The sequence below is a fragment of the Ochlerotatus camptorhynchus genome, unplaced genomic scaffold (genome assembly GCF_037179485.1).
Source record: "Ochlerotatus camptorhynchus isolate MF236.1 unplaced genomic scaffold, CSIRO-AGI_Acam_v1.1 ptg000064l, whole genome shotgun sequence".
Taxonomy (NCBI): Eukaryota; Metazoa; Arthropoda; class Insecta; order Diptera; family Culicidae; genus Ochlerotatus; species Ochlerotatus camptorhynchus.
The window spans coordinates 3,977,375-3,999,934 of record NW_027040554.1 but is presented as its reverse complement, the minus strand read 5'-3'; the positions used below and the strand labels follow the sequence as shown (position 1 = coordinate 3,999,934).

The window sequence follows — 22,560 nt, the reverse complement described above, 5'->3', positions numbered from 1 at the left end:
ACAGTTTCTATTATACTCCCTTCGTAAATGCTTATACACATACAAACGTTAAAAGACCGTCTTGAATATGCAATGGTTTCATTTTCAAACGATATCGTTTCGCAGCGCATAGACTCAACAGAACTTTTATCTAAATTATATGGCTATGCACCTACTCAGCAACTCAAGAACGAAATTAATTTGCCATAAACCATGGGCCATCATATCAATACTCAACACAATAATATTTTAACTCCATTTGGAACTATGACTCATAAGAAGAAAAATAGGAAAGGAGACATTGTTTAATTTTTATTTAAGGGGTTTCGCCACCCTAGGATTTTCAAAAAATCGATTTTTTTTTACATAAAAAGGTACTCTGAAGTGTCAAGAATAAGGGACAATTGGTTCCATGTCGAACAAATTAAAATTCCGAAAGTTATAAGCGAAATTACAAAACTTTGCATCACGCACCTGAATCTGTACCTCAAACTTCAACCGCGTTTTTTTTTTCGATGCAAAATTTCTCTCCGCGGCCCACACGATAGCATCTGCAATTTTGACTCAATTTGATCTAGACTTGGACGATTGCATTCTTTGATTAATTATCTAGAGAAGTACATACGAACTTTCCAATTGATCAAAAAATGCAATTGTGGTAAACAATTTTAGAAACAAATTTCAGGCGAAAAAACTGATTTTTTGCAAAAACAAGTCCCATTTGCGTAAAATTAAAAAAAAAAAATTCATCTCCGTATGTACTTCTCTAGGTATTCTTATATAAAATAAGAAAAACCACTCGTTTTTGTTCTAGGTTCATATTTACGACGAAGAAAGTGTGGGCCGCGTAACACTACACGGGAAGCAGTGCCAGGAACTCGCAGTGCTGTCAACTGCCACACATGGTTTCCCCTTATGAAAAAATACTGTAAGCACCCCTAATTATGTGTACTATAAGCCCATATAAGTTAATTTAGTATGTGACTTTATTAAATAACAAAAAAAATTAATGAAGTTGGTGCATTTTTCTGTATTCTAGGGTGGCGTAACCCCTTAACACAAAATTGGACATTTTACTTTTTCTTTCAAGGATTTTTTTATATTTATGAAAAAAAAAAAATGGTGTGATTGTGTATAAGACACGACCGCATGGTTAACGTAGACTACTTTATGCTGTGTGTGAAATTCTCGTGCATTTTTTCTAGATGTGGATTTAAAATACAGTATAATTAACCTATGAGTCCAGTCCTATGCACATATTTTGGATTTCCTACATAGTAGAACTTGGTTAAATTTAGGACCTCATAAAAATGCGAATACATAGGGGAAATGTCTCTAATGTTGGCCTTTGGATCTAATATTGGGCCCATCGCTTAAAATCTGCTATTTATCAATTTTATCTAGATGAACTCGTTATTGGGACGTTACTAATGGATATTTTTGGTTCCTATTGAAAATTTAGTCGATTGCTGAATTTATGTATGGGCCCAAATTAGAGACATTTTGGCCGACATTACCTGCATTTCCTCTATTCTATTACATTTGATTCCTAAATTACAATCAGATATTAGTCAAGCTTGCTTCAGGTGATTCATTGAAGCATCTAACAATTACCGTCATGATGGTTGATATTCCCTATCACTTCACGATTTCTAGGGCACAAATCTTGGATGTTTGTGACATCACGCATGAAATTGAAACTCCTTGTGTACTACACTGCAGCAAACGTGTGGCTTTTCAACTTCAAAACGCTAAAAAAAAAATGCACACACAAAAATCGGAGCGCACAATGTTGTAGCAATGTTATGCAACATTTCGTAGTTGATCGGGAATATCTTGATTAGCCATAAATCCCTCCAATAAGTTATCGGTACATCTTTTATCTACCGATAGAGCTAAAAAAAAAAATTACTAAATATTGCTGATTTTTAAGATTTATTTTGCGTTTTCTAGACGCACACGCATCATTTTGCATAAAAACACTGAGCGATTCGGTGGTGCAAAAAAGTGGCTTCCATATCTATCACAGAATACAAATTCCACAGTTATCATACATAAGGACGTAACCACGATGATCGATTTTTATCTTTTTTAATAACTCGCTTGGATTAACATTTCTCGGTACATTGAAAAAAAATCAAACAATATTCAAGCTTAACATTTCATTAGGTCCTCAGTAACTTTGATCGATTCTCTTCGTCGATTTTCTCTTTCGTTAATAACTTGAGCATATAACCGTTTCTACATGGGAATGTCTTTAAATGGGCGAAGGGATACAAGAAGCAAGTCGACGCAGAAAATCTTGTCTATGTTAATTAGGACCTGACGCAATATTCAGCTTGAATTTTTTCCTTTAGCTGTATAAATGTAAAGGGAAAATCGATGAAGAGAATCTATCATTGCAAGTAGGCCCTTTTGAACGCACACTGTCGAATTTCAGTACCTAGCACTGAAAAAACTCGACGCTACCTCTATTTATACTATAGAACGGTTTATAAAATCCCAGATTTTTTGCTGATGGAGGCGAGGCATAGCAAGCCGTTCTATTTCAAAATTCCCCAAGTAGGACGGACTTACAATGCTTACCTCGTAAGTCCCTTCTACTTGGAGAATTTTGAAATAGAACGGCTTGCTATGCCTCGCCTCCATCAGCAAAAAATCTGGGATTTTATAAGCCGTTCTATAGCATAATTTTCCAAGCAGGATGGACTGTCATAGCTTATCTAAAAGCATGAATGGAGGTACCGTCTGATAATTTCAGTGCTTGGTATAGAAATCTGTAATATCTGTAATAAATAATTGAATATAATTTGATTTTTTCGCAAATTTTCACACACACACGTCTCTTACCGATGATATGTGCTAACCTCTCAGTATGTTTCAAACTTTCTTACGGAATCTGTTATCTGTGTAGGGAAATCCTTTTGTTCCCACCACAGAAACACCACGTTTTCTTATGCAAAATAATAAAGAGTCAAATGGAGGGATTTCAAGTTCAAATGTATGTTCCTATCGCGAGATATTCACGATTAAGACCGAAGTTTCACAAAAATGTCCAACCCGTTTTGTTTGTGTGTGTTGCTCAATGCTTAGAGAACTTTCATGAATAACGTAGTCGTTGAAATGGGAGAGGGGTTTCAGCTGTTGTGACCGGCCATGTATTAGGTATAGCAAATCACGCTACGAGAAGGAAGGGGGGTTAATTGGTCAAACAAATTCTACGTAATTTATGGATGGTCCCTAATTTTAATTTCAAGGTTGTGTCCCAATGGACGAGTTAAATTTAACTCGGAGTTAAAAGTGATAGATGAGTTATCGAATAACCCTGCTATCACATGGTTATTTCTGACCGACTAGAAGTTAAATTTTGGCAACCGTGGCTGAGTTCTATTTGAAAACTGATTAATTTCCGGGATTTTCGAACATTGAAAATAACTTTAGTAATGTCACGTTTAACCCTTATGTGATCGACAGGGTACCCGGGTACCTTTTCAGATTTCAAGTTAATAAATTATGAAGTTATTTTCACGACAGGAAACCAGAATTCAGTGACATCTTAGAACTCATGGAGTGACAACTTTTCGTGAAGAAAGATTTCAAATTGCAGCAAGGGGCTTCGAAAGGGGGGGTCGTAAAATTTTTTACCCTTAAACAGCTCGACAAGGGTACCCGGGTACCCACAAAATTGAACTGCTTGCTACTGCGGCCAATTTTAACCGATTATGAATCTTTTGGGACCAATGGATTCAGAAACTTATCTTCTTTCTGGACATTACCATCAATGTCCATCCGGAATAGTCTGGTTCCCGGAAATCCGGATTTTCTGTATAATGTTCCAGAACTAAGCATTTTCTTGGCACTTTCGCTAGAATTTTGAAGGAATCGATATCAAAGTATCAGAATTTCCTTCAAAAACAATTTCAGCTTACTTGAGGACCAGTTTAAGGTTTCTCCCCGGAACGGCCATTCCGGCGCAGGTTCCCGTAGGGCCTCTAGTGGCCATAGAAGTGTTTTTGAAGAAACCCCTGCAATATGGGTATCAAAATTCATGAATTTACAGCAGGAGACTGTCTATCATAATCTTGTGATCATCCGATGGATTGTCCCCGGGACGGCCATTCCGGCGTAGGTTCCCGTAGGGCCTCTAGTGGCCATATAAGTGTTTGGGAAGAGACTCCTGCAATATGGGTATCAAAATTCGTGAATTTACAGCAGGAGACTGTTTATCATAATTTTGTGGTCATCCGATGGATGGTCCCCGGGACGGCCATTCTGGAGTAGGTTCCCGTAGGGCCTCTAGTGGCCATAGAACTGTTTGGGAAGAAACCCCTCCAATATAGGTATCAAAATTCAAGAATTTACAGCAGGAGACTGTTTATCATAATTTTATGGTCATCCGATGGATTGTCCACGGGACGGCCATTGCATATTATGTTCCCGTAGGGCCTCAGTGACCATAGAAGTGTTTGGGAAGAAACCCCTGCAATATGGGTATCAAAATTCATGAATTTCCAGCAGGAGACTGTTTATCATAATTTTGTGATCATGCGATGGACTGTCCCCGGGACGGCCATTCCGGAGTAGGTTCCCGTAGGGCCTCTAGTGGCCATATAAGTGTTTGGGAAGAGGCTCCTGCAATATGGGTAGCAAAATTCATGAATTTCCAGCAGGAGACTGTTTATCATAATTTTGTGATCATCCGATGGATTGTCCACGGGACGGCCATTCCGTATTATGTTCCCGTAGGGCCTCTAGTTGCCATAGAAGAAACCTCTGCAATATGGGTATCAAAATTCATGAATTTACAGCAGGAGACTGTTTATCATAATTTTGTGATCATCCGATGGATTGTCCACGGGACGGCCATTCCGTATTATGTTCCCGTAGGGCCTTTAGTTGCCATAGAAGAAACCTCTGCAATATGGGTATCAAAATTCATGAATTTACAGCAGGAGACTGTTTATCATAATTTTGTGATCATCCGATGGATTGTCCACGGGACGGCCATTCCGGAGTAGGTTCCTGTAGGGCCTCTAGTGACCATAGAAGTGTGTTTGTGCAATGTCATCTATATGTGCAACTATCCTACTAACTGTACCATTACAATATACAAAATTTACTATCATTACTATCCGTCTCGATCGGGATCAACAATTAAAAGATAAACAAATAAACACAACGTAGGGATCTCTCCCGTGCGCGATCAAAGTGTTTGGGAAGAAGCCCCTATAATATGGTATCATAATTAATGACTGAACAGTTCGTTACTCGACGAAAAGTCGACTGAATTCTATGTCAAAATTGACGCTCATATATGTCAGTCTAAGAACACTTAAATTTATATGATTTTTATCGAAGTGTGCAGATAGTTCTACCATAGAGGTAACTCTAAGACTAGTAGGTCCCGAAGAAACGTGTTCAACTTTTTGGCTTAGCTCTGATACTATCTTCGGTCCCAAGCTAGTCGATTCACCCCTTGAATCATAGGAAAATCCACTAACCCCTCATTTTATGTGTCAAACTTTCATAGCGAATCAAAACAAACATTGTGTAGTAGTAGAATATTGACTAGAATGGGATACGTTAATCGTTTGCTTGGGACCAACAGGCTAGTCAAGTAGTGAGCCAATTTAAAATCGTTAGTTTCGTATTGATTGTTGGTTCTACTCCAGTTGAACAAGATCCGTCCGGACGGGAGCCACAAGTTGGCATCTGTCATATCTGCAAAAGTGAAGACATCAAGAGTAGGAAGACCAAGAAGATGTGAAGTCATGCTCAAGACCTGTGTGCAATCAGCACTGCCAAGAAATTTGCGATAACTGCTAATTTTTTTTTTCGATTGCTTTTTACGTTCTTGTAATTTTTTAACAATTTTTTATGAGGATTTAAAGTCCATAGAAATGTCAGTTTATTTATAGCACAGCAGAGACTGCAAAAACTCCAAACAACATTAATCCACAACGTTTATACCTCTAGAGAGATTGAACACCAGGAAAACTCAAGAAAATAAACATTGCATGAGTTTTCATCCTGAATTTTTCACAACCAATCGATTATTCACTTGTTCTAAAAAAGGCCATTCCATGGACATTTAGTCAGACACAAACAAATAATGAGAAAAGTTTCTTTTTTAAAATTTAAGAAAAATAAAGAGCATTCTATCCAAGCCCATTCCGGGGACAATCTGTCAGATAGCCACGAAAATATGATGAATAGTCTGCTGCTGAAAATTCATGAATTTTGATACCCATATTGTAGGAACATCCTTGCAAACAACTTCTATGGCCACTAGAGGCCCTACGGGAACCTACTCCGGAATGGCCGTTCTGGGGACAATCCATCGGATGATCACAAAATTAGGATAAACAGTCTGTAAATTCTTGAATTTGGATACCCATATTGCAGGGGTTTCTTCAAAAACACTTCTATGGCCACTAGAGGCCCTACGGGAACCTGCGCCGGAATGGCCGTTCCGGGGAGAAAGCTTAAACCGGTCCTCAAGTAGGCTGAAATTGTTTTTGAAGGAAATTCTGATACCTTGATATCGATTCCTTCAAAATTCTAGCGAAAGTGCCAAGAAAATGCTTAGTTCTGGAACATTATACAGAAAATCCGGATTTCCGGGAACCAGACTATTCCGGATGGACATTGTTGGCAATGTCCAGAAAAAAAGATAAGTTTCTGAATCCATTGGTGCCAAAAGATTCAGAATCGGTCACAATAGGCCACAGTAGCAAGTATTTCAATTTGTGGGTACCCGGGTACCCTTGTCGAGCACTTTAAGGTGTTTTTTTGTCGATCACATAACGGTTAACCACGAGTTAAATTTAACTCGGCAATTGTGGCACAGCCCAAGAAGAATTTCTCGATTACTTTTTCGAAGGGACGTATCAGTTTTTGTAAACAACGCATTTTATCGTCGATTTGGCGTAACTGGTAGCTTACCCACGCATGTTAACACTACCATCAGCTAGGGGAAGTTTTGCCCTACCTGATATACTGGTGTCAGTATGCGTGGGCGAGCTATCAGTTACGCCAAACCGACGATCAAATGCGGTACAGAAGCTGATACGTCCTTTCGGAAAAGTATTCGAGATTTGTAGAACGTGGGATCGTTATCATTCAGGCAAAGAGGTGGATCTACTTCGGAGCGCTTGCGTCATCGAGGCGATGACGCTGCCAGCAGCCAGTGATCTCGACGGGAACGAAGCGCAAGGTTCGAGGTGCAAAACTCAAACGCTGCGCGCTGGAACCGCTGCCTTCCTACTGCTACTGCTGCTACCTGCTCACCCGCCGAAGCAAAAATGAGTTGAAATTGTGCAACCGAATGGTACTTGAATATGACGACTGGGCTTGGGGAGAACGTTTATTTCATGAAAACAGTGATACAAAAACCACTTTTTATTTGTACATTATTCAACAGTTTTTTTTTTATTGAAAACTGAAAAAAAACACGTTTATTTACGAAAGTTATAAGCGTTCAAAACCTTACGCCTTTTCTTGACGGTTGCAATTTACCCCCAGTACCTTCCCGTAAGACGTAGTCTCCGTCAAAACACTGTATATGTATGTGTACTTGTCTACGTTGGAAGACTAAATAAATAAATAAATAAACAAATATTTAGGATTCAAATTTGGCCAACGCCCATCTGGTGATTTCGATATTATCGAAAATTCAAGAACGTTAGAAAAGATCGCTGTACACTGAAGTATTTTTTTACACGGTTTTTTTTACACGGTTTTTCGCGATTTACACTGTACGTTTTTAAAGATTTCTCGACAACGATACAACCTATTGACTTGATTCCAATCACATTTTCCGTTTTAAGCTATAGGTAATCGAATTGCATACTTTTAAAAACAAAATCACAATTTTCGGTGTAAATTTAAAATATGTCTATACGGACCATAGGATGCTATAATTACAAATGGCTTCAAAATCCGATTTTTTTAAATGTGTATGTGAAAATCAAAATTTCGGTGGGTTGGCAGGATATAGTAGTATAGGCGATCTGTAGGTAAATTGAACTGGTGGAGTGTTCCTTGTAGTCTTCAAAACCATCGTTGGCAGCTAATGGCACTACGGATCAATGGACATAATTTCTGCGACCATTCCCTCTGGAGGATTAATAAATACCTCGCGGATGATCATTATACGTCCGACCATGTCTTGACATTACCGTTTCGATTATAATCTGGTTTTTTAAACATATTATGCGATAATTTTCCTCCATTATTTTAAATCGCCAGTAGTTGCTTTCACTCGCTAGCTAAGGCCATGCTAGGAAAAGAAAAGGAGACCTGTCTGCTCAGTCAGTGGCTCAATACTAAACACTCAATGGACTCATATCTTTTGAGTCCGCAGGTCCGCTTCAAGCCGGATCCTCCATAATCCCCGGTCATTTCTCCTTCGACCAATCCGTACAAAACATAATTGATTTCCTCCATTGTCACCTTGATTCAAATTATCCACTCCGCGTACCCTTTCTGCTGGAATCCACCTGTAGCCATTGTTTTCTCCGCACAAATGATGCATCCAGCTGTTTTTAATCTTTTAATTTGCTCTGCCTTGCGACTAAATAATGGCACGTGACGCCACCTCCGCACCAATGCGCTTTTTCCCTTGTTGTGGGTAGAAAGTTCGCCGTCCTTCTCTCGATTTAATCTCATTTCACTACCAACAACTACCAACCAATCTCCCTCGGTTCCACCCTCGAAGCAAACAGGAGGGTGGTAGGTGGCGGTGGTGCAACACTGACTGCCGCTGATGGAGAGAAAAGCAAAAACGAAACAACCACACCACACCGTCTCCATCGTCGTCGTCGTCGTCGTCATAATGCAGCATAACATGACTGTTAATTAATCCTCTTAATTGCAAACTCCTCCGGCTTTTGCTTTTTGTTGTTGTTGTTGTTGTTGTTTAGTTTTGGCGTCAGGCGGTGGTAACGGAACGGAACTACTGAAGGCTGGTCCTCTCGCACGACTGACGGATGGCGGCCTTGGTGAAGGTCATTTTCAAAACTCAGTCCTTCGCTCCGATTGGTAGGCATATGTAATGTGCACGATCACTCCCAGCGCCGCGCCGCCGTCGCCGCCGTCGCCAATGGAAGAAATGGGCGAATCGCCTCCGGGGTGTTTACTCATCGAATGATCATTATTCTCATGTCTTCCATTTCACGTTACATGTGGCGGCCGATGCGATGTTATCGTCGTACGTCGGTCGTCATGATCATCATCCAGCGAGCGTCTGTGTGAGCATTGATGGTCGTCATTTGCTGCTTCGCTGCATTTTTTTTTTTCACTGACTCGAAATTTTTCGCAAAAGAAAGATGAGAGAATTGCGTGTGGTATTATTATTATTTGTGCAGTCAGTCAATTAAGATTTGCCTTCCGGCTAGTATTATGACCTCGCGGCCACGCAGCGGGGGATGACCGATGGAGCGAAAATCAAAAATAGATTCGAAATTGTTTGCGAATATCGAAATGGAGGAAAAGGTTAATCAACTGCTTCGTTTTTTCATTTGCTAAGATGAAACGGGTTTGGGCGTAATTTTGGGAATTTTTCAAGCTTTAAAGCGGTATGAATGATAAATCCGTGTGTTTCATTATGTTTGGTGAATAGCATGTTCAAATGATACCATTCTTGAAAGGTATGCAATCAGGATCAGTTGCCCAAGATAATCTATATGACGCATGAAGTAACGACTTCAGGTGACCTACTTCTTTCATACACGTGTTTTGGTTTATGATGATGCCGGCAGTTCTTCCAATCAGGGGCGTAGTGAAGGTTTACTGCACTCTTGGTAGTCTTAATATAATATGCCCCTTTCACATCAAGTGTCAGGATTTGACAGCGCCGGTGTTTGAGTGGCAAGTGTTTCATCTTACTTTGGAAAGGACGTAAATTCGTTGGTCCTGCTCCCCCGGGTTCAATATGTTTGGTCATGGTGAAGTCAGCACCCTGGCGTAGTTAGAACGAATACCAACCGAAAATAGAGGGGGTAATACATTCACAACAGCTCTGCACAGCGGCACCGGTGGTGTAGTGGTAAGTGTGATTACCTCTCACAGAAAAAAGTCTCGGAAATCGATTGGAGTGGGTTTCATCTTGGGCACGATAGGGTAAGTTGGGGTTTTTCACAGTTTTGCCCTAAAATCTACTATTTTGCATGATTTGAATGCTGTATCTCAAGATACCGATGATATAGACGGATGATTTCTTCGGCAAAGTTGATCAGGAGGTCAAGAACTGTTGGATGATGGACAGAACAATTCGGAATTCCTCCGCTAGTTAGTGCTATCTATGATCTTCTCTGGCTATTACGTCCCAACTGTAACTTAACGCCTGCTCTCAACTTAGTGTTCTAGATGCACTTCCACAGTTGTTAATTGAAAGCTTTCCAAGCCTGTTCGATTTTTACATGTGTATATTGTGTGACAAGTACAATAATATGCTATGCCCAGGGAAGTCGAGAAATTGTCCAATCTGAAATCCTATACCAACCGGGATTCGAACCCAGCCACCTCCAGCATGGTTTGCTTTATAGTCGCAGGCTCTACCGACCGAGCTTATGGAGGCCCCCTGATCTATGAATGTAATCAAACTAAAATGCGAGATGGTAGCCTAATTAACAAGTGTTGAGGACAATTTGGTGAACTTAGAACGTCTTAAACATATCGAATTCAAACGTAAATAATGTGAATGATATGTTTAACCCTGTTTTGAGATGTTTTAATACAAAGGGCTTTGAATCAGTGAACCTGGATAAGAATTTGATCTGATATACAAGTTCAAGTAAGTTTAAAAATCAGTAAATTTGAAATGTTGTGCGCCCCTGATAAACACGTTCTGCAAAACATTTAAGAAGGATATATTTGAAATGACTTGCGCCTCTGGTAAGCATCTTTAAAATGATTAAAACCGTTAAATTTAAAGAGGATAGCGCCCCTAATATACATTTTCAGGGGAAAATTTAAAAAAATGTTAAATCTGGAAAATCCTAAAAAAATATAAAATGTGAAATAGCTAGCGCCCCTGGTAGACAAGTTGCGGTAAAAGTTAAATAAAAAAGAAAAATTTTAAATGGCTTGCGCCCTTTGGAAATATGGTTAAAGAAAAAAAAAAGACATGTATCAGGAAAAAAAAAATATTCTTAAAAATTGTTTAAAAAAAAACCTAAAATTTGTAGTTGTTGGTGCCCCTTACGTTTAGGAAGAAATTAAAAAAAAATATTAAGTTTGAAATGGCTTTTACCTCTGGTAAACATGTTCGGGGGAAAATTGACAAAATATTAAATTTGAAATGGCTTGCGCCCCTGATAAACATATTACGGAAACAATCAATCTAAAATGGTACAATTGATGTGGCATGTGCCCCTGATCGGAGGAAACAAAAAAATTTAAATAATACTACTGAACTGTTAGTTGAAGTTCACCTGATTGAGGTTAACCATTAACGGTGCAAATCCTTATTGGCGGACAAAAATTGGCGCTACTTAGTGGCGTAAGATATACATTTTGACATGATGGTGCTTTCAAAATTCTTTCACGGTGAGGTATGGGAGAGTAGTTTGGAATCATATAAAAAAGATAGACATCACTTCATAAAGTACTGAATCACTTGAGAATAGTTCGGAATCACTTCGGAAAGTACTGAATTACTTAAGAAAATAATTGAATCACTTCAGAATCATTCGGAATCACTTCGGAAAGTACTGAATCACTTCAGAAAAGTTTGAAATCACTTCGGAAGTGCTAAATCACTTCAGAAATGTTTTCAATCACTTTGGAAACTACGTAATCACTTAGGAATGTATTGTATCACTTTATAAATGTTCGGAATCACTTCTGAACGTACTGAATCGCTTCAGAACAGTTTGGAATCACTTCAGAAAGTCCTGAATCACTTCAGAAATGTTGAGAATCACTTCACAAAGTACTGAATAACTTCAGAAAAGACTCAAAACACTTAATAAACATTCGAAATCACTTTGGAAAGTACTGAATCATTGCGAAAAGTTCACTTTGAAAATAACTGAATCACTTAGGAATGCACTGAATCACTTCAGAAATGTTCGGAATCACTTCGGAAAATACTGAATATCTTCAGGAATGATCGGAATCACTTTGGAAAAGTTCATGATCATTTCGGAAAGTACTGAATTATTTCAGAAAGCACTGAATCACTTCGGAAAATGTTGAACCACTTTAAGCTCGGAATATCTTCGGATAGTATTGAATCACTTCAATACTTTGGATTCACTTTGGAAAGTACTGAATCATCCCAAAAAGTTTGTAATCATTTCCGCAAGAATGGAATCACTTCGAAAATAATTTAATTTGAGAGGAATGCACAGAATCACTTCAGGATCGTTTGGAATCACTTCGGAAATACTAAATCGCTTCAGAATGTGCATAATCACTTCGGAAAGCACTGAATCATTTCAGAAAGTACTGAATCACTTCAGGAATGTTTGGAATTACTCCGAAAGGTACTGAATAATTCCAGATAGTTTGTAATCACTTCAGAAAGAATTGAATCACTTTTGAACAGTTTGAAATCAATTCTGAAAGTAATGAATCACTTCAGAAAAACTTTGAAATTCTTCGGATAGTATTGAATGACTTATCCCTTTGAAAAATACTTAATCTTCCCAGAAAGTTTGTAATTGCTTTAGTAAAAACTAAAAAAATCCGGAAAGAACTGAACAACTTCACAAAACTTTGGAAAGTACTGCATCAATTCTCTCAAGTTTGCAATCACTTCTTCAAGAGCTGAATCACTTTGTAATAACTTCAGAAAACTTTGGAATCCCTTCAGAAAATATTTAGTTATTTCAGAAAAATTGGAACCAGTTTGAAATCAATTCTGAAAGTACTGAAACACTTTAGAAAATCTCGGAATCTGTTTGAAAAGTACTTAATTACTGCAGAAACACTTCAGAAAGTACTGAATCACTTCAAATAGTACATACATAATTGAGCATGATAATGATTAACCGCTCGCGGTTGCTACTCCGTTATTACCAGATCAGAGAAGCAAAAAACGATGCGTTGGACTAGCGTACATCAGCCAAATGGGATCAGTCCGCATCGTGCTCTCTTGCCGTGCGGATCTATTTGCTTTTTGCTGAAGGAAGTGTTACTACTACCTAAAGCTACAACAAATTTAAACAGCACTTTTCAGTGCTCAACCTGTAAAAATTTTCTACCTTGTTCAACTCTTATTCCTCTTCGATCCTTGTTTGGACCCTACCCGAGGTAATCCTTCTTGGATATCGATTTGGAAAATTCCTCTTCGATCCTTCAGATTCTTATAGTAATCTGCTTGGAAGTCGATTTGGATAAAAATTTACTGCCGCCATGGCGCCTAAACGCAAAAGAAAGGGGCAAACTCTTGACCCCCCTTCTGATGAAATTAATTTGAGTAATCAATTTGATTTGCTCACGGATGATGAGAATGATCCATCATCCAAGAAAAATTCTAGTAAACTTTCCCGGCTTAATGCCAAGAAGGAAAAGATTCCCCCTATTGTGATAACCACTACCGATTTCCATGCTCTTCGCATGGAACTTTTGAATTTCGTGAAAGTTAAGTTTTCACTACAAATTGGACGTCGGGGTGAATGCCGTGTATTGGCTGAAACCTTGGACGGATTTAAATGTCTTCTCAAGTATCTTACTGAGAAGAAGCACAAATTTTTTACTTACGACACCAAAACTGAACGTGTGTTCAAGGTTGTCATGAAAGGACTGCCCAGTGGTGAATCCCTGGATCAGATCAAAGATGAACTGGCAAAATTACTTGGAGTTGTGCCACTCCAAGTAATCAAAATGAAAATGAAATCCCGTCCTGGCGATTCGCGCAACGGGATTTCTAATGATTTTTATTTAGTTCACTTCAAGTCTAGTGAACTGAACAACCTTAAGGCCTTAGAAAAAGCTAGCCTTATGCTCCATGTCCGAGTGAAGTGGGAACACTTCAGGAAGACTGGAGGAAATTTCCAAAACCTCACCCAGTGCCGTAAGTGCCAGGGATGGGGTCACGGAACTAAAAATTGCTACATGCCAGCTAAATGCATGAATTGTGGTGATTCCTCTCACGCAAAGGACGACTGTCCTGTGAAGGAAGATCCTAAGAAATTTAAATGTTCAAATTGTGGTGAAAACCACAAATCCAATTTTTGGGAATGTAAGACTCGCAAAGCGATCCTACAATCTCGTTCTAACCGTCAGGTAGGAAACGCTCCACGTTTCCGACCAGGTACAAATTCCTCTGCTGTTAACAACGGTCAGCGAGGAACAAATTCTACATTCGTACCTGTAGGTACAAATATCTCCCCTGCTTCAAATGTTTCATCTGTACCTACTCCCCTCGCTGCTAACAATGTTCAGCGAGTTAATGGAGCTACCTATGCTGCTATTGCAGCGGGTAGAAATCAAAATACTAACCAACGTTCTAACGGAAATTTTGACAATTTTGACTTAGGAAGCATTACTGCCCCCAAAATGGAATTTTTACAGAATTCATTAATTGACATGATTTCTGATATGCTTAAATCTAACTCCATGTTTGATGCTATTCAAACTGGAGTAAAATTTGCAAATAATATTGTCATGACTTTAAAATTCAGTAATGGATTTTAAAGCATTAAATATTGTAAATTGGAATGCTCGATCTCTTAAAGATAATGAAGACGAGCTATTTAACTTTTTGAGAGTTCATAACGTGCATATTGCCGTTATAACTGAAACGTTCCTTAAACCTGCCCATAAGGTTAAGAAGGACGCAAATTACTTGATTTATAGAAATGATCGTCTTGATGGACCCTGTGGTGGCGTTGCCATCATTATTCATAGACGAATCAAACATAAAATTCTTTCTTCATTTGAAACCAAAGTTTTTGAAACTTTGGGAGTTTCTGTTGAAACAAAATTTGGACAACTTACGTTTATAGCTGCCTATTTGCCATTCCAATGCGTAGGCCAGCAAAAGAATTTTCTCAAGGGTGACCTCCAGAAACTTACCCGTCATAGGTCTAAATTCTTCATTATTGGTGATTTTAATGCAAAACACCGCTCATGGAATAATGCTCAAAGCAATTCCAATGGTAATATTCTGTTTGATGATTGTTCTGCAGGTTATTACACTATTCAATATCCAAACAGCCCAACATGCTTTTCTTCTGCAAGAAATCCCTCCACTATTGATTTGGTCTTAACTGATTCATGTCAACTTTGTAGCCAATTGGTTACCCATGCTGACTTCGGTTCTGATCACCTTCCAGTAACTTTTGAAATATCCCAAGAAATAATTTGTAATCCCAACAGCTCTACTTTCAATTACCATAGAGCTGATTGGGAGCAGTATCGAACATTTATGGAATATAACTTCGATCCAAACATTCCTTTGCAAACCAAAGATGAAATTAATTATGCTCTTGAATCTCTGACTACTTCTATAGTTGAAGCAAGAGCTGCCTCAGTACCAAAATGCGAGGTTAAATTCGATTCAATTATAATAGACGATGATCTTCAGCTCTTGATCCGTCTTAAAAATGTCCGCAGGAGACAATATCAAAGAACACGCGATCCTGCCATGAAAGTTATCTGGCGGGATTTGCAAAAACAAATTAAAAAGCGATTCTCGGCCCTGAGGAACAAAACTTTTGAAAATAATATTTCTAAATTAGACCCGAGTTCCAAACCCTTTTGGAAACTCACAAAAATTTTGAAAAAACCTCAAAAGCCTATTCCAGCGCTTAAAGAAGGTGGTAAAATTTTGATCACAAATTTGGAAAAAGCTCAGAAACTTGCTAAGCAATTCGAGAGTTCCCATAATTTCAGTTTGGGTCTTACTAGTCCTATTGAGAATCAGGTTGCTCGGGATTTTCTGAATATTTTCTCTCGGGAAAATATTTTTGATGATTCCTGGGGGACTGATTTGGACGAAGTAAGGTCTATAACTAAAAATTTTCAAAATATGAAAGCTCTAGGTGATGATGGAATTTTCTATATCCTCATCAAAAAACTCCCAGAGAGTACCTTGTCTTTCTTGGTAAAATTATTTAACAGATGTTTCCATTTGGCATACTTTCCTGATAAATGGAAAAATGCAAAAGTTGTTCCAATTTTGAAGCCGGATAAAAATCCAGCTGAAGCTTCTAGCTACCGTCCAATAAGTTTGCTTCCTCAATAAGTAAACTTTTTGAAAAGATAATTTTGAATAGAATGATGCTTCACATCAATACGAACTCAATTTTTGCAGATGAGCAGTTTGGATTTCGCCATGGGCATTCAACTACTCATCAACTCTTGAGAGTTAACAATTTAATTCGTTCAAACAAATCTGAAGGCCACTCAACTGGAGTTGCTCTTCTAGACATAGAAAAAGCATTCGACAGTGTTTGGCATGAAGGTTTGATTGCTAAATTGAAAAAGTTTAATTTTCCACTTTATATTATGAAATTAGTTCAAAATTATTTAACTGACAGAACTCTTCAAGTAAATTATCAAAATTCCAAATCTAATCGACTACCTGTTAGGGCAGGAGTTCCTCAGGGTAGCATTCTTGGGCCTATATTGTATAACATTTTCACTTCGGACCTCCCTGATTTGCCTCAGGGTTGCCACAAATCTTTGTTCGCTGATGACACAGGCATTTCCGCTAAAGGAAGAAGTCTTCATGTTATTTGCAGCAGACTGCAGAAAAGTTTAGATATTTTCTCTTCTTATTTACAAAAATGGAAGATTTCTCCCAACGCTTCCAAAACTCAACTTATAATATTTCCACATAAGCCTAGAGCTTCGTTTTTGAAACCTAGTAGTAGTCACATAGTCACTATGAACGGAGTTCCAATTTCCTGGTCAAACCAAGTGAAATATCTTGGATTAATACTTGACCAAAAATTAACTTTTAAAGATCACATTGCCAAATGTAACAAATATATAAAATGTTTGTATCCTCTTATAAACAGGAAATCCAAACTTTGCCTGACGAATAAATTTCTAATATTTAAACAAGTTTTTAGACCGGCCATGCTTTACGCTGTGCCAATATGGTCTAGTTGCTGCACTACCAGGAAAAAAGCACTTCAAAGGATTCAGAACAAAATTCTCAAAATGATTTTGAAGTTGCCTCCCTGGTACAGTACAACCGAAGTACATAGAATTTCGAATGTTGAGACTTTAGCACAAATGTCCAACAAAATAATTAATAATTTCAGGCAAAAATCGTTGCAATCCTCAATTGCAACGATTAATTCCCTTTATACTTAGATAAGATTTAGTTTTAGTTTTTAGTTTTAAGATATAATTGTTATACTGACATGCAGGTTAAAAAACCTGTTTAAAATACTGAATTGCCAAGACATGAACAATGTAAAAACACTTAGATATATATCATAACAATTAAGGCTGGTACGTTACTGCAGTAACTGGAGCACCTAGGTTAAAATGAAATGTAATTTATTTTAAATTTGGAACAAATAAAGAGTTAAAAAAAAAAAAAAAAAAAAAAAAAAAGCCAAATGGGATGTGTCATTTTGAATTATTCTACATATATTTTTATGGTTGCTGTCCTTTTATGCTGGCGATTGATTTATGCTATCTTAACAGCAGTCATAATTTATAACTATCCAAGATATCACAAATCCACCACGTCCAGCATAAATTGAACAGTAACATAGAAACCAAATTGTTAATGATTTGTTAAACGCCAGAGGTGTTCTGAGTAAAACGCATAAAGCGAATCCATTTTTATGTATCTTTATTTTTTGTTTTTTGATTTTAACTATCATCATATCCATAATCTTCCTCCTAATTAGCCTAGTACTTGTGACTTAAGAAGGGGCCTCGGAGAAACAAAAGTTCGTTGCGCCATTGCTTCGGTTAGCGCAGTAAGGGCTTCTTACTGCGGATGTTTTGATTTGATAACATACTGGTAGTTTTGGGAACTTTGTTTTACCCACGAATGTTTAGAAAAAGGTTTTTCCTGAAATTAGGAGAAAGTCAAGCAAGATAGATATGAGATAAATTAGAAAACACAAATGATAGTGCTGGGAAAATGTTGACCGAACTTTCGGAAACTAATCATAATTCCAAGAAAAAAGAGTAAAGGGACTTCACCACTTGTTTTGCAACGTACAATATAAACTAGATAATACATTATGTGAAACAACGCCATCAACGTCGGGGGCGGATGCATCGTTATTTTAGGCAGATTTATATTTTAAGGGCGCTTGTTAATATTGGGTGCAACTACTTAGCTCAAATTGTAAAAACACCGCACTGATTCAGATCAAATTGTTCTTATTTTGTGGTTTTCCTGGTAATTTTTTTTTAAATTTTGAAGCATAATCAATTTTCAGGAACTTTCAATTTGAATTATTTTTATAATAATTACCACCCCCTCTGCCCAATTCACCCATTTAACGTTTACCGTGGCATTCATCACAACAATCCTAAGCCCAACATCGTATTCAAGGTAAACAAAACGTCCCACGAGTTGTTAAGCTACCTCATCAAATAATAAAGTTAATGTGGAAAAACCTGTTTTTAGGTTCAAATGAAAACGGACTCAATGACAACCGGAATGAATTAAAATGCATCAAACCCTGTGCATATGTTTAAGCCTCACAGTGAAGACGAGTTGAATATACAGCTGATCAAGACAATACAAACATTTAACAAAGAAAACACTATCGGTTTCCATCCAGATGGAACTCAAAACACCGTAAAATAAACTATCCGCATCGCAACATTTCAACACTTCCATTGTTCCGTCCGTTCATGTACGTAGTGCACTTTGTCCGGGCGAGATTTATGCTGAGCCCTTGAACAATTAGCTCTGCTCCACTACCCACCCGGGCAAATATGTTTATCCTATTCAATTTTTCACACTCATCCATCTGGTTCTGGAAATTTCACGCTACAACTTTTCCTTTCTCCTTGGCGTCGTTTCAGAAAGAATGAAAAATAGATACGCGCGATCAATCGGAGCAGCAGCAGCATCGTTCAACGGCAGCAGAAACCGCGGTGGTGGAGGAAGATGCTCTCATGGCATTTCTTAACGTGCGTGATTGGAATTCTCCTCTGCCACGGATGTTTCCTAACGAAGACAACAACAATAGCTAATGCAAGTAAGTAGACGCGATCCGCGCCGTGACCAACTGGCTCAGCCTGTTGAATGGACCGAACTGGGAAATTCTCATCAAGTCAGGGTTGGCCGTATTCAATCCAATTTGAATGCATTTTCACACCGATTAATCCGGTTCGGTGTGTTTTGTAAAACGTTTATCACAAAGGGTGAATGAGGTTTTTCTGCTAAAAGATCAGCGGTGAACCATCGTAGAATCGTGTGTTAAATTTGTTGAGCTTTGCGAAAAAAGCGATTATACCACCAGTTGACTACCGACTGCTTTGGTCCGACTTATGGGGTTGGATGGTAATCATCATTTTTTTGAGTTTGTGCAACTCTAGCCGCGAGATTGGTTTTGCTGATCGTGTGTAATTTCAAGATGGGATGAGTACCCATGACCTATGGCTTACATAAATTCATCACATTAGAGCACAATGGAGGTCAGTGAGCAGCTGAGCAATTTGTCATCGTTAGGCAACCATTCCCACGATCTCTAATCATGGTCACAGAAGTAATTTATGTCTATCTTCATCCTTAGACGTAATCCACAACGTGCTGGGTGTTCCATCGACCTGCGTCCATCAGAACGTAGTTCGCCAGTGTCGATTGTCGTTCTCCTGCTGGCTCGAAGGTGGTCGCCATGTTGCCGGCTGTGGCGACAGCCGCTGGCTCTTTTCATGTTGCATCAAGGACAATGAAATTTCTACATCGCCAGCGATCATCACCTCAAAATTGGCATTTGCTGCACCGATGCGACCGATGATAGCCCCCATGCCGGTGGTTCCGGTCAATCCACACTCGTACGCCGCAGCACAAAAGAGCAGCTTCCTTCGTCGACGATCGGATCAGATGGCAAACATGGTAAGTGACTGAACTTATGAACGCATATCCCGCACTGACCACCTCCTTTCAATTCGCAGGACTGTGGCATCCCTCGGACTGCCCAGAATACTCTGCAGAAGCGCATCATTGGAGGTCGTACGGCAAACTTCGCCGAATATCCCTGGCAGGCACACATTCGCATAGCCGAGTACCAATGCGGTGGTGTGTTGGTTTCACGGATGTTCGTAGCCACAGCCGCCCACTGCATCCAACAGGCACGCCTCAAAGATATCGCCATCTACCTGGGGGAACTGGACACGCAAAATTCCGGCAAAATAGCCGAACCACTTCCGGTGGAGAAGCATCGCGCTGAGATGAAGATCGTTCATCCGAAGTTCCTCTTCCGAATGACGCAACCGGATCGGTACGATCTAGCGTTGCTCAAACTGACCAGGCCAGCCGGCTACAAATCGCACATTTTGCCGATTTGCCTCCCGGTGAGGCCATTGGAACTGATCGGACGGAAGGGAATCATAGCCGGCTGGGGCAAGACGGATGCCAACATGGGGCAAACCGGAACGAACATACTCCGGACGGCGGCGGTTCCGATTATTAGTAATGCCATGATGATTGAAGTTGTGCTGGAAAATTCCTTAGATTAACTGTTTTCCCACAATTTCAGGTACAAAAGAGTGTCTTCGGTGGCACAGCAGCAAACACATCAATGTTGAGCTCCACAATGAAATGTTTTGTGCGGGTCACTCGGACGGCCATCAGGATGCTTGTCTAGGTAAGGTTTCTGAAATGATGGGATTTTTTTAAATAATCATAGGGGAAACGGTCCTATTGTTGCGATACGTTAGAAGCGTTAGGAGCCTATTGTTATGTATGGAGACCTCCATGCACAACAATAGGCTTCTAACGCTTCTAACGTATTAGGTAGAGTAAGGTAGGCAGAAGTTTGTTTTGAGGTTTTTGATGAATATGCACACTAGACTGATGCGAAATTTGTCTTTTTTGCTCCACGGTGCTTCAATGGTTTCAAATCGGGTCCTGATTAGCCTCTCAAAGTTACAACTCATTTGGTTAGAAACAGACTTCGCACAAGCCATTTGAAGTTTACATGTAAATTACTATGGGAAATCTCAACTTTTTGTTCATTGCCTTCTAGTCTTTTTCCATATTGAGCTGCGGAACAGTTCGATAGCCATTCTTATAGAACATTTTCTCAACTACAACTTTGCTCAAGATTGTTTCTATGTAAAACGAGACAGGAAAAAGTTATTAATTATTTAAGAGATTGGTAAACTTATGACATGATCAAGCAGCTGCTCTGTAGGCAACACTGTGTTTTGCAGTGTGACATAGTAGCCATGATTTGTGTGTCCTATTCAACGCCCCAGAAACACCAATGTTGCCTGCTGAGCAGTTGATTGACCATGATCATAAGACATCAGCGCATTGAACCGTTGATAACTTTCGATCCTTGCATTAAATTAAAAAGTAGTCTGGAGCAAAGTTGTAGCTGGGAAAATTTCCCACAAGTAGAGTTGAAAACTTTTAAAGCAGACCAATATGGTGAATTATTAGATAGACATGAACAAAAATCTTGGTTTTACCATACACAGCAAAAAAATAATTTTGATTTCACATCAAAGTGGATGCACTACAATCATGTCGAAAATTTCATGTAATTTTTATGACCACATAAATAAACAAATGCAGTAAAAGCAGTGTAATGTCAGTTCATGCATTGTATTAATGATAATTTTGTCCTTTTTAGCAAGTAATATTACACCATATTTTCGACATGATTGTAGTGCATCCACTTTGACGTGATATCAAAATTATTTTTTTGCTGTGTAGTAATTCCCATACAAACTTCAATTGGTTTGTGCCATCTCAGTTTCTCACCAAATAAGTTCAAATTTTGAGAGGTTAGTCAGGATCCGATTTGGAATCGTTTAAGTATTGTGGAGTGAAAATTTCAAATTTTGCATCACTCTAATGCACACTAAAACTCAATGTTCCAACAGCTACTTGAAAGGTCTTTAAGAGGCAACATCAGAAACAAAACTCACAACAATTAATGAGGTTTTAGAGAAGTTGCAGGGAAATGTGTATTTTGAAGTGACAAATTATGACCTTTGTACGAACTTTGCAGTTGTACAAAGATCATAAATTTTGGATGGATGATTTTATGTTCGTGTTTTCCGTACACCACCATATTTTTGTTCGTGTTTTCCGTACACCACCGGCACCGCTGGAATCACCTATAGTGGGGCAAAAAGTAGAGCCTAACCCCAAATCAATGTAAAAATACACATTAGGGTGGTTCAAAATATCGATTTTTCAGGTCCTGGTAATTCTCCTAAAATTTGAGCACGTATGGATGCGAACCCATACTGCACTGGCTTACTTTGAAGTTCGTTCAAAAAGTTGTAGCTGATAAAATTTCACATTTGACAATAGCAAACTTTTCCGTAAATTATGATGGCAAAGTTCAAAGACGTTGAGTACATAAAGTTTACTTTTTCTGTAGTAATCAACCATATCAACCCATATCAACTTCAAAGGCCCAGCAGTATGAGTTCGCATCCGGGTATAAAATTTTCGACCAT

General features: G+C 38.7%; 1 protein-coding gene across 1 annotated transcript in view; it reads left to right on the top strand.

The window, feature by feature from the left end:
• The window catches only part of LOC135696991 (plasminogen), a 48,178-nt gene that overhangs the window by 18,393 nt on the left and 7,225 nt on the right, over positions 1-22,560 (top strand). The window contains exons 2-5 of the mRNA XM_065216536.1: positions 18,943-19,118; positions 19,656-19,978; positions 20,038-20,554; positions 20,622-20,729. Coding sequence (XP_065072608.1) covers positions 19,028-19,118; positions 19,656-19,978; positions 20,038-20,554; positions 20,622-20,729 — 1,039 coding nt within the window. The 5' untranslated portion in view covers positions 18,943-19,027. The remainder of the gene's footprint in view (positions 1-18,942; positions 19,119-19,655; positions 19,979-20,037; positions 20,555-20,621; positions 20,730-22,560) is intronic.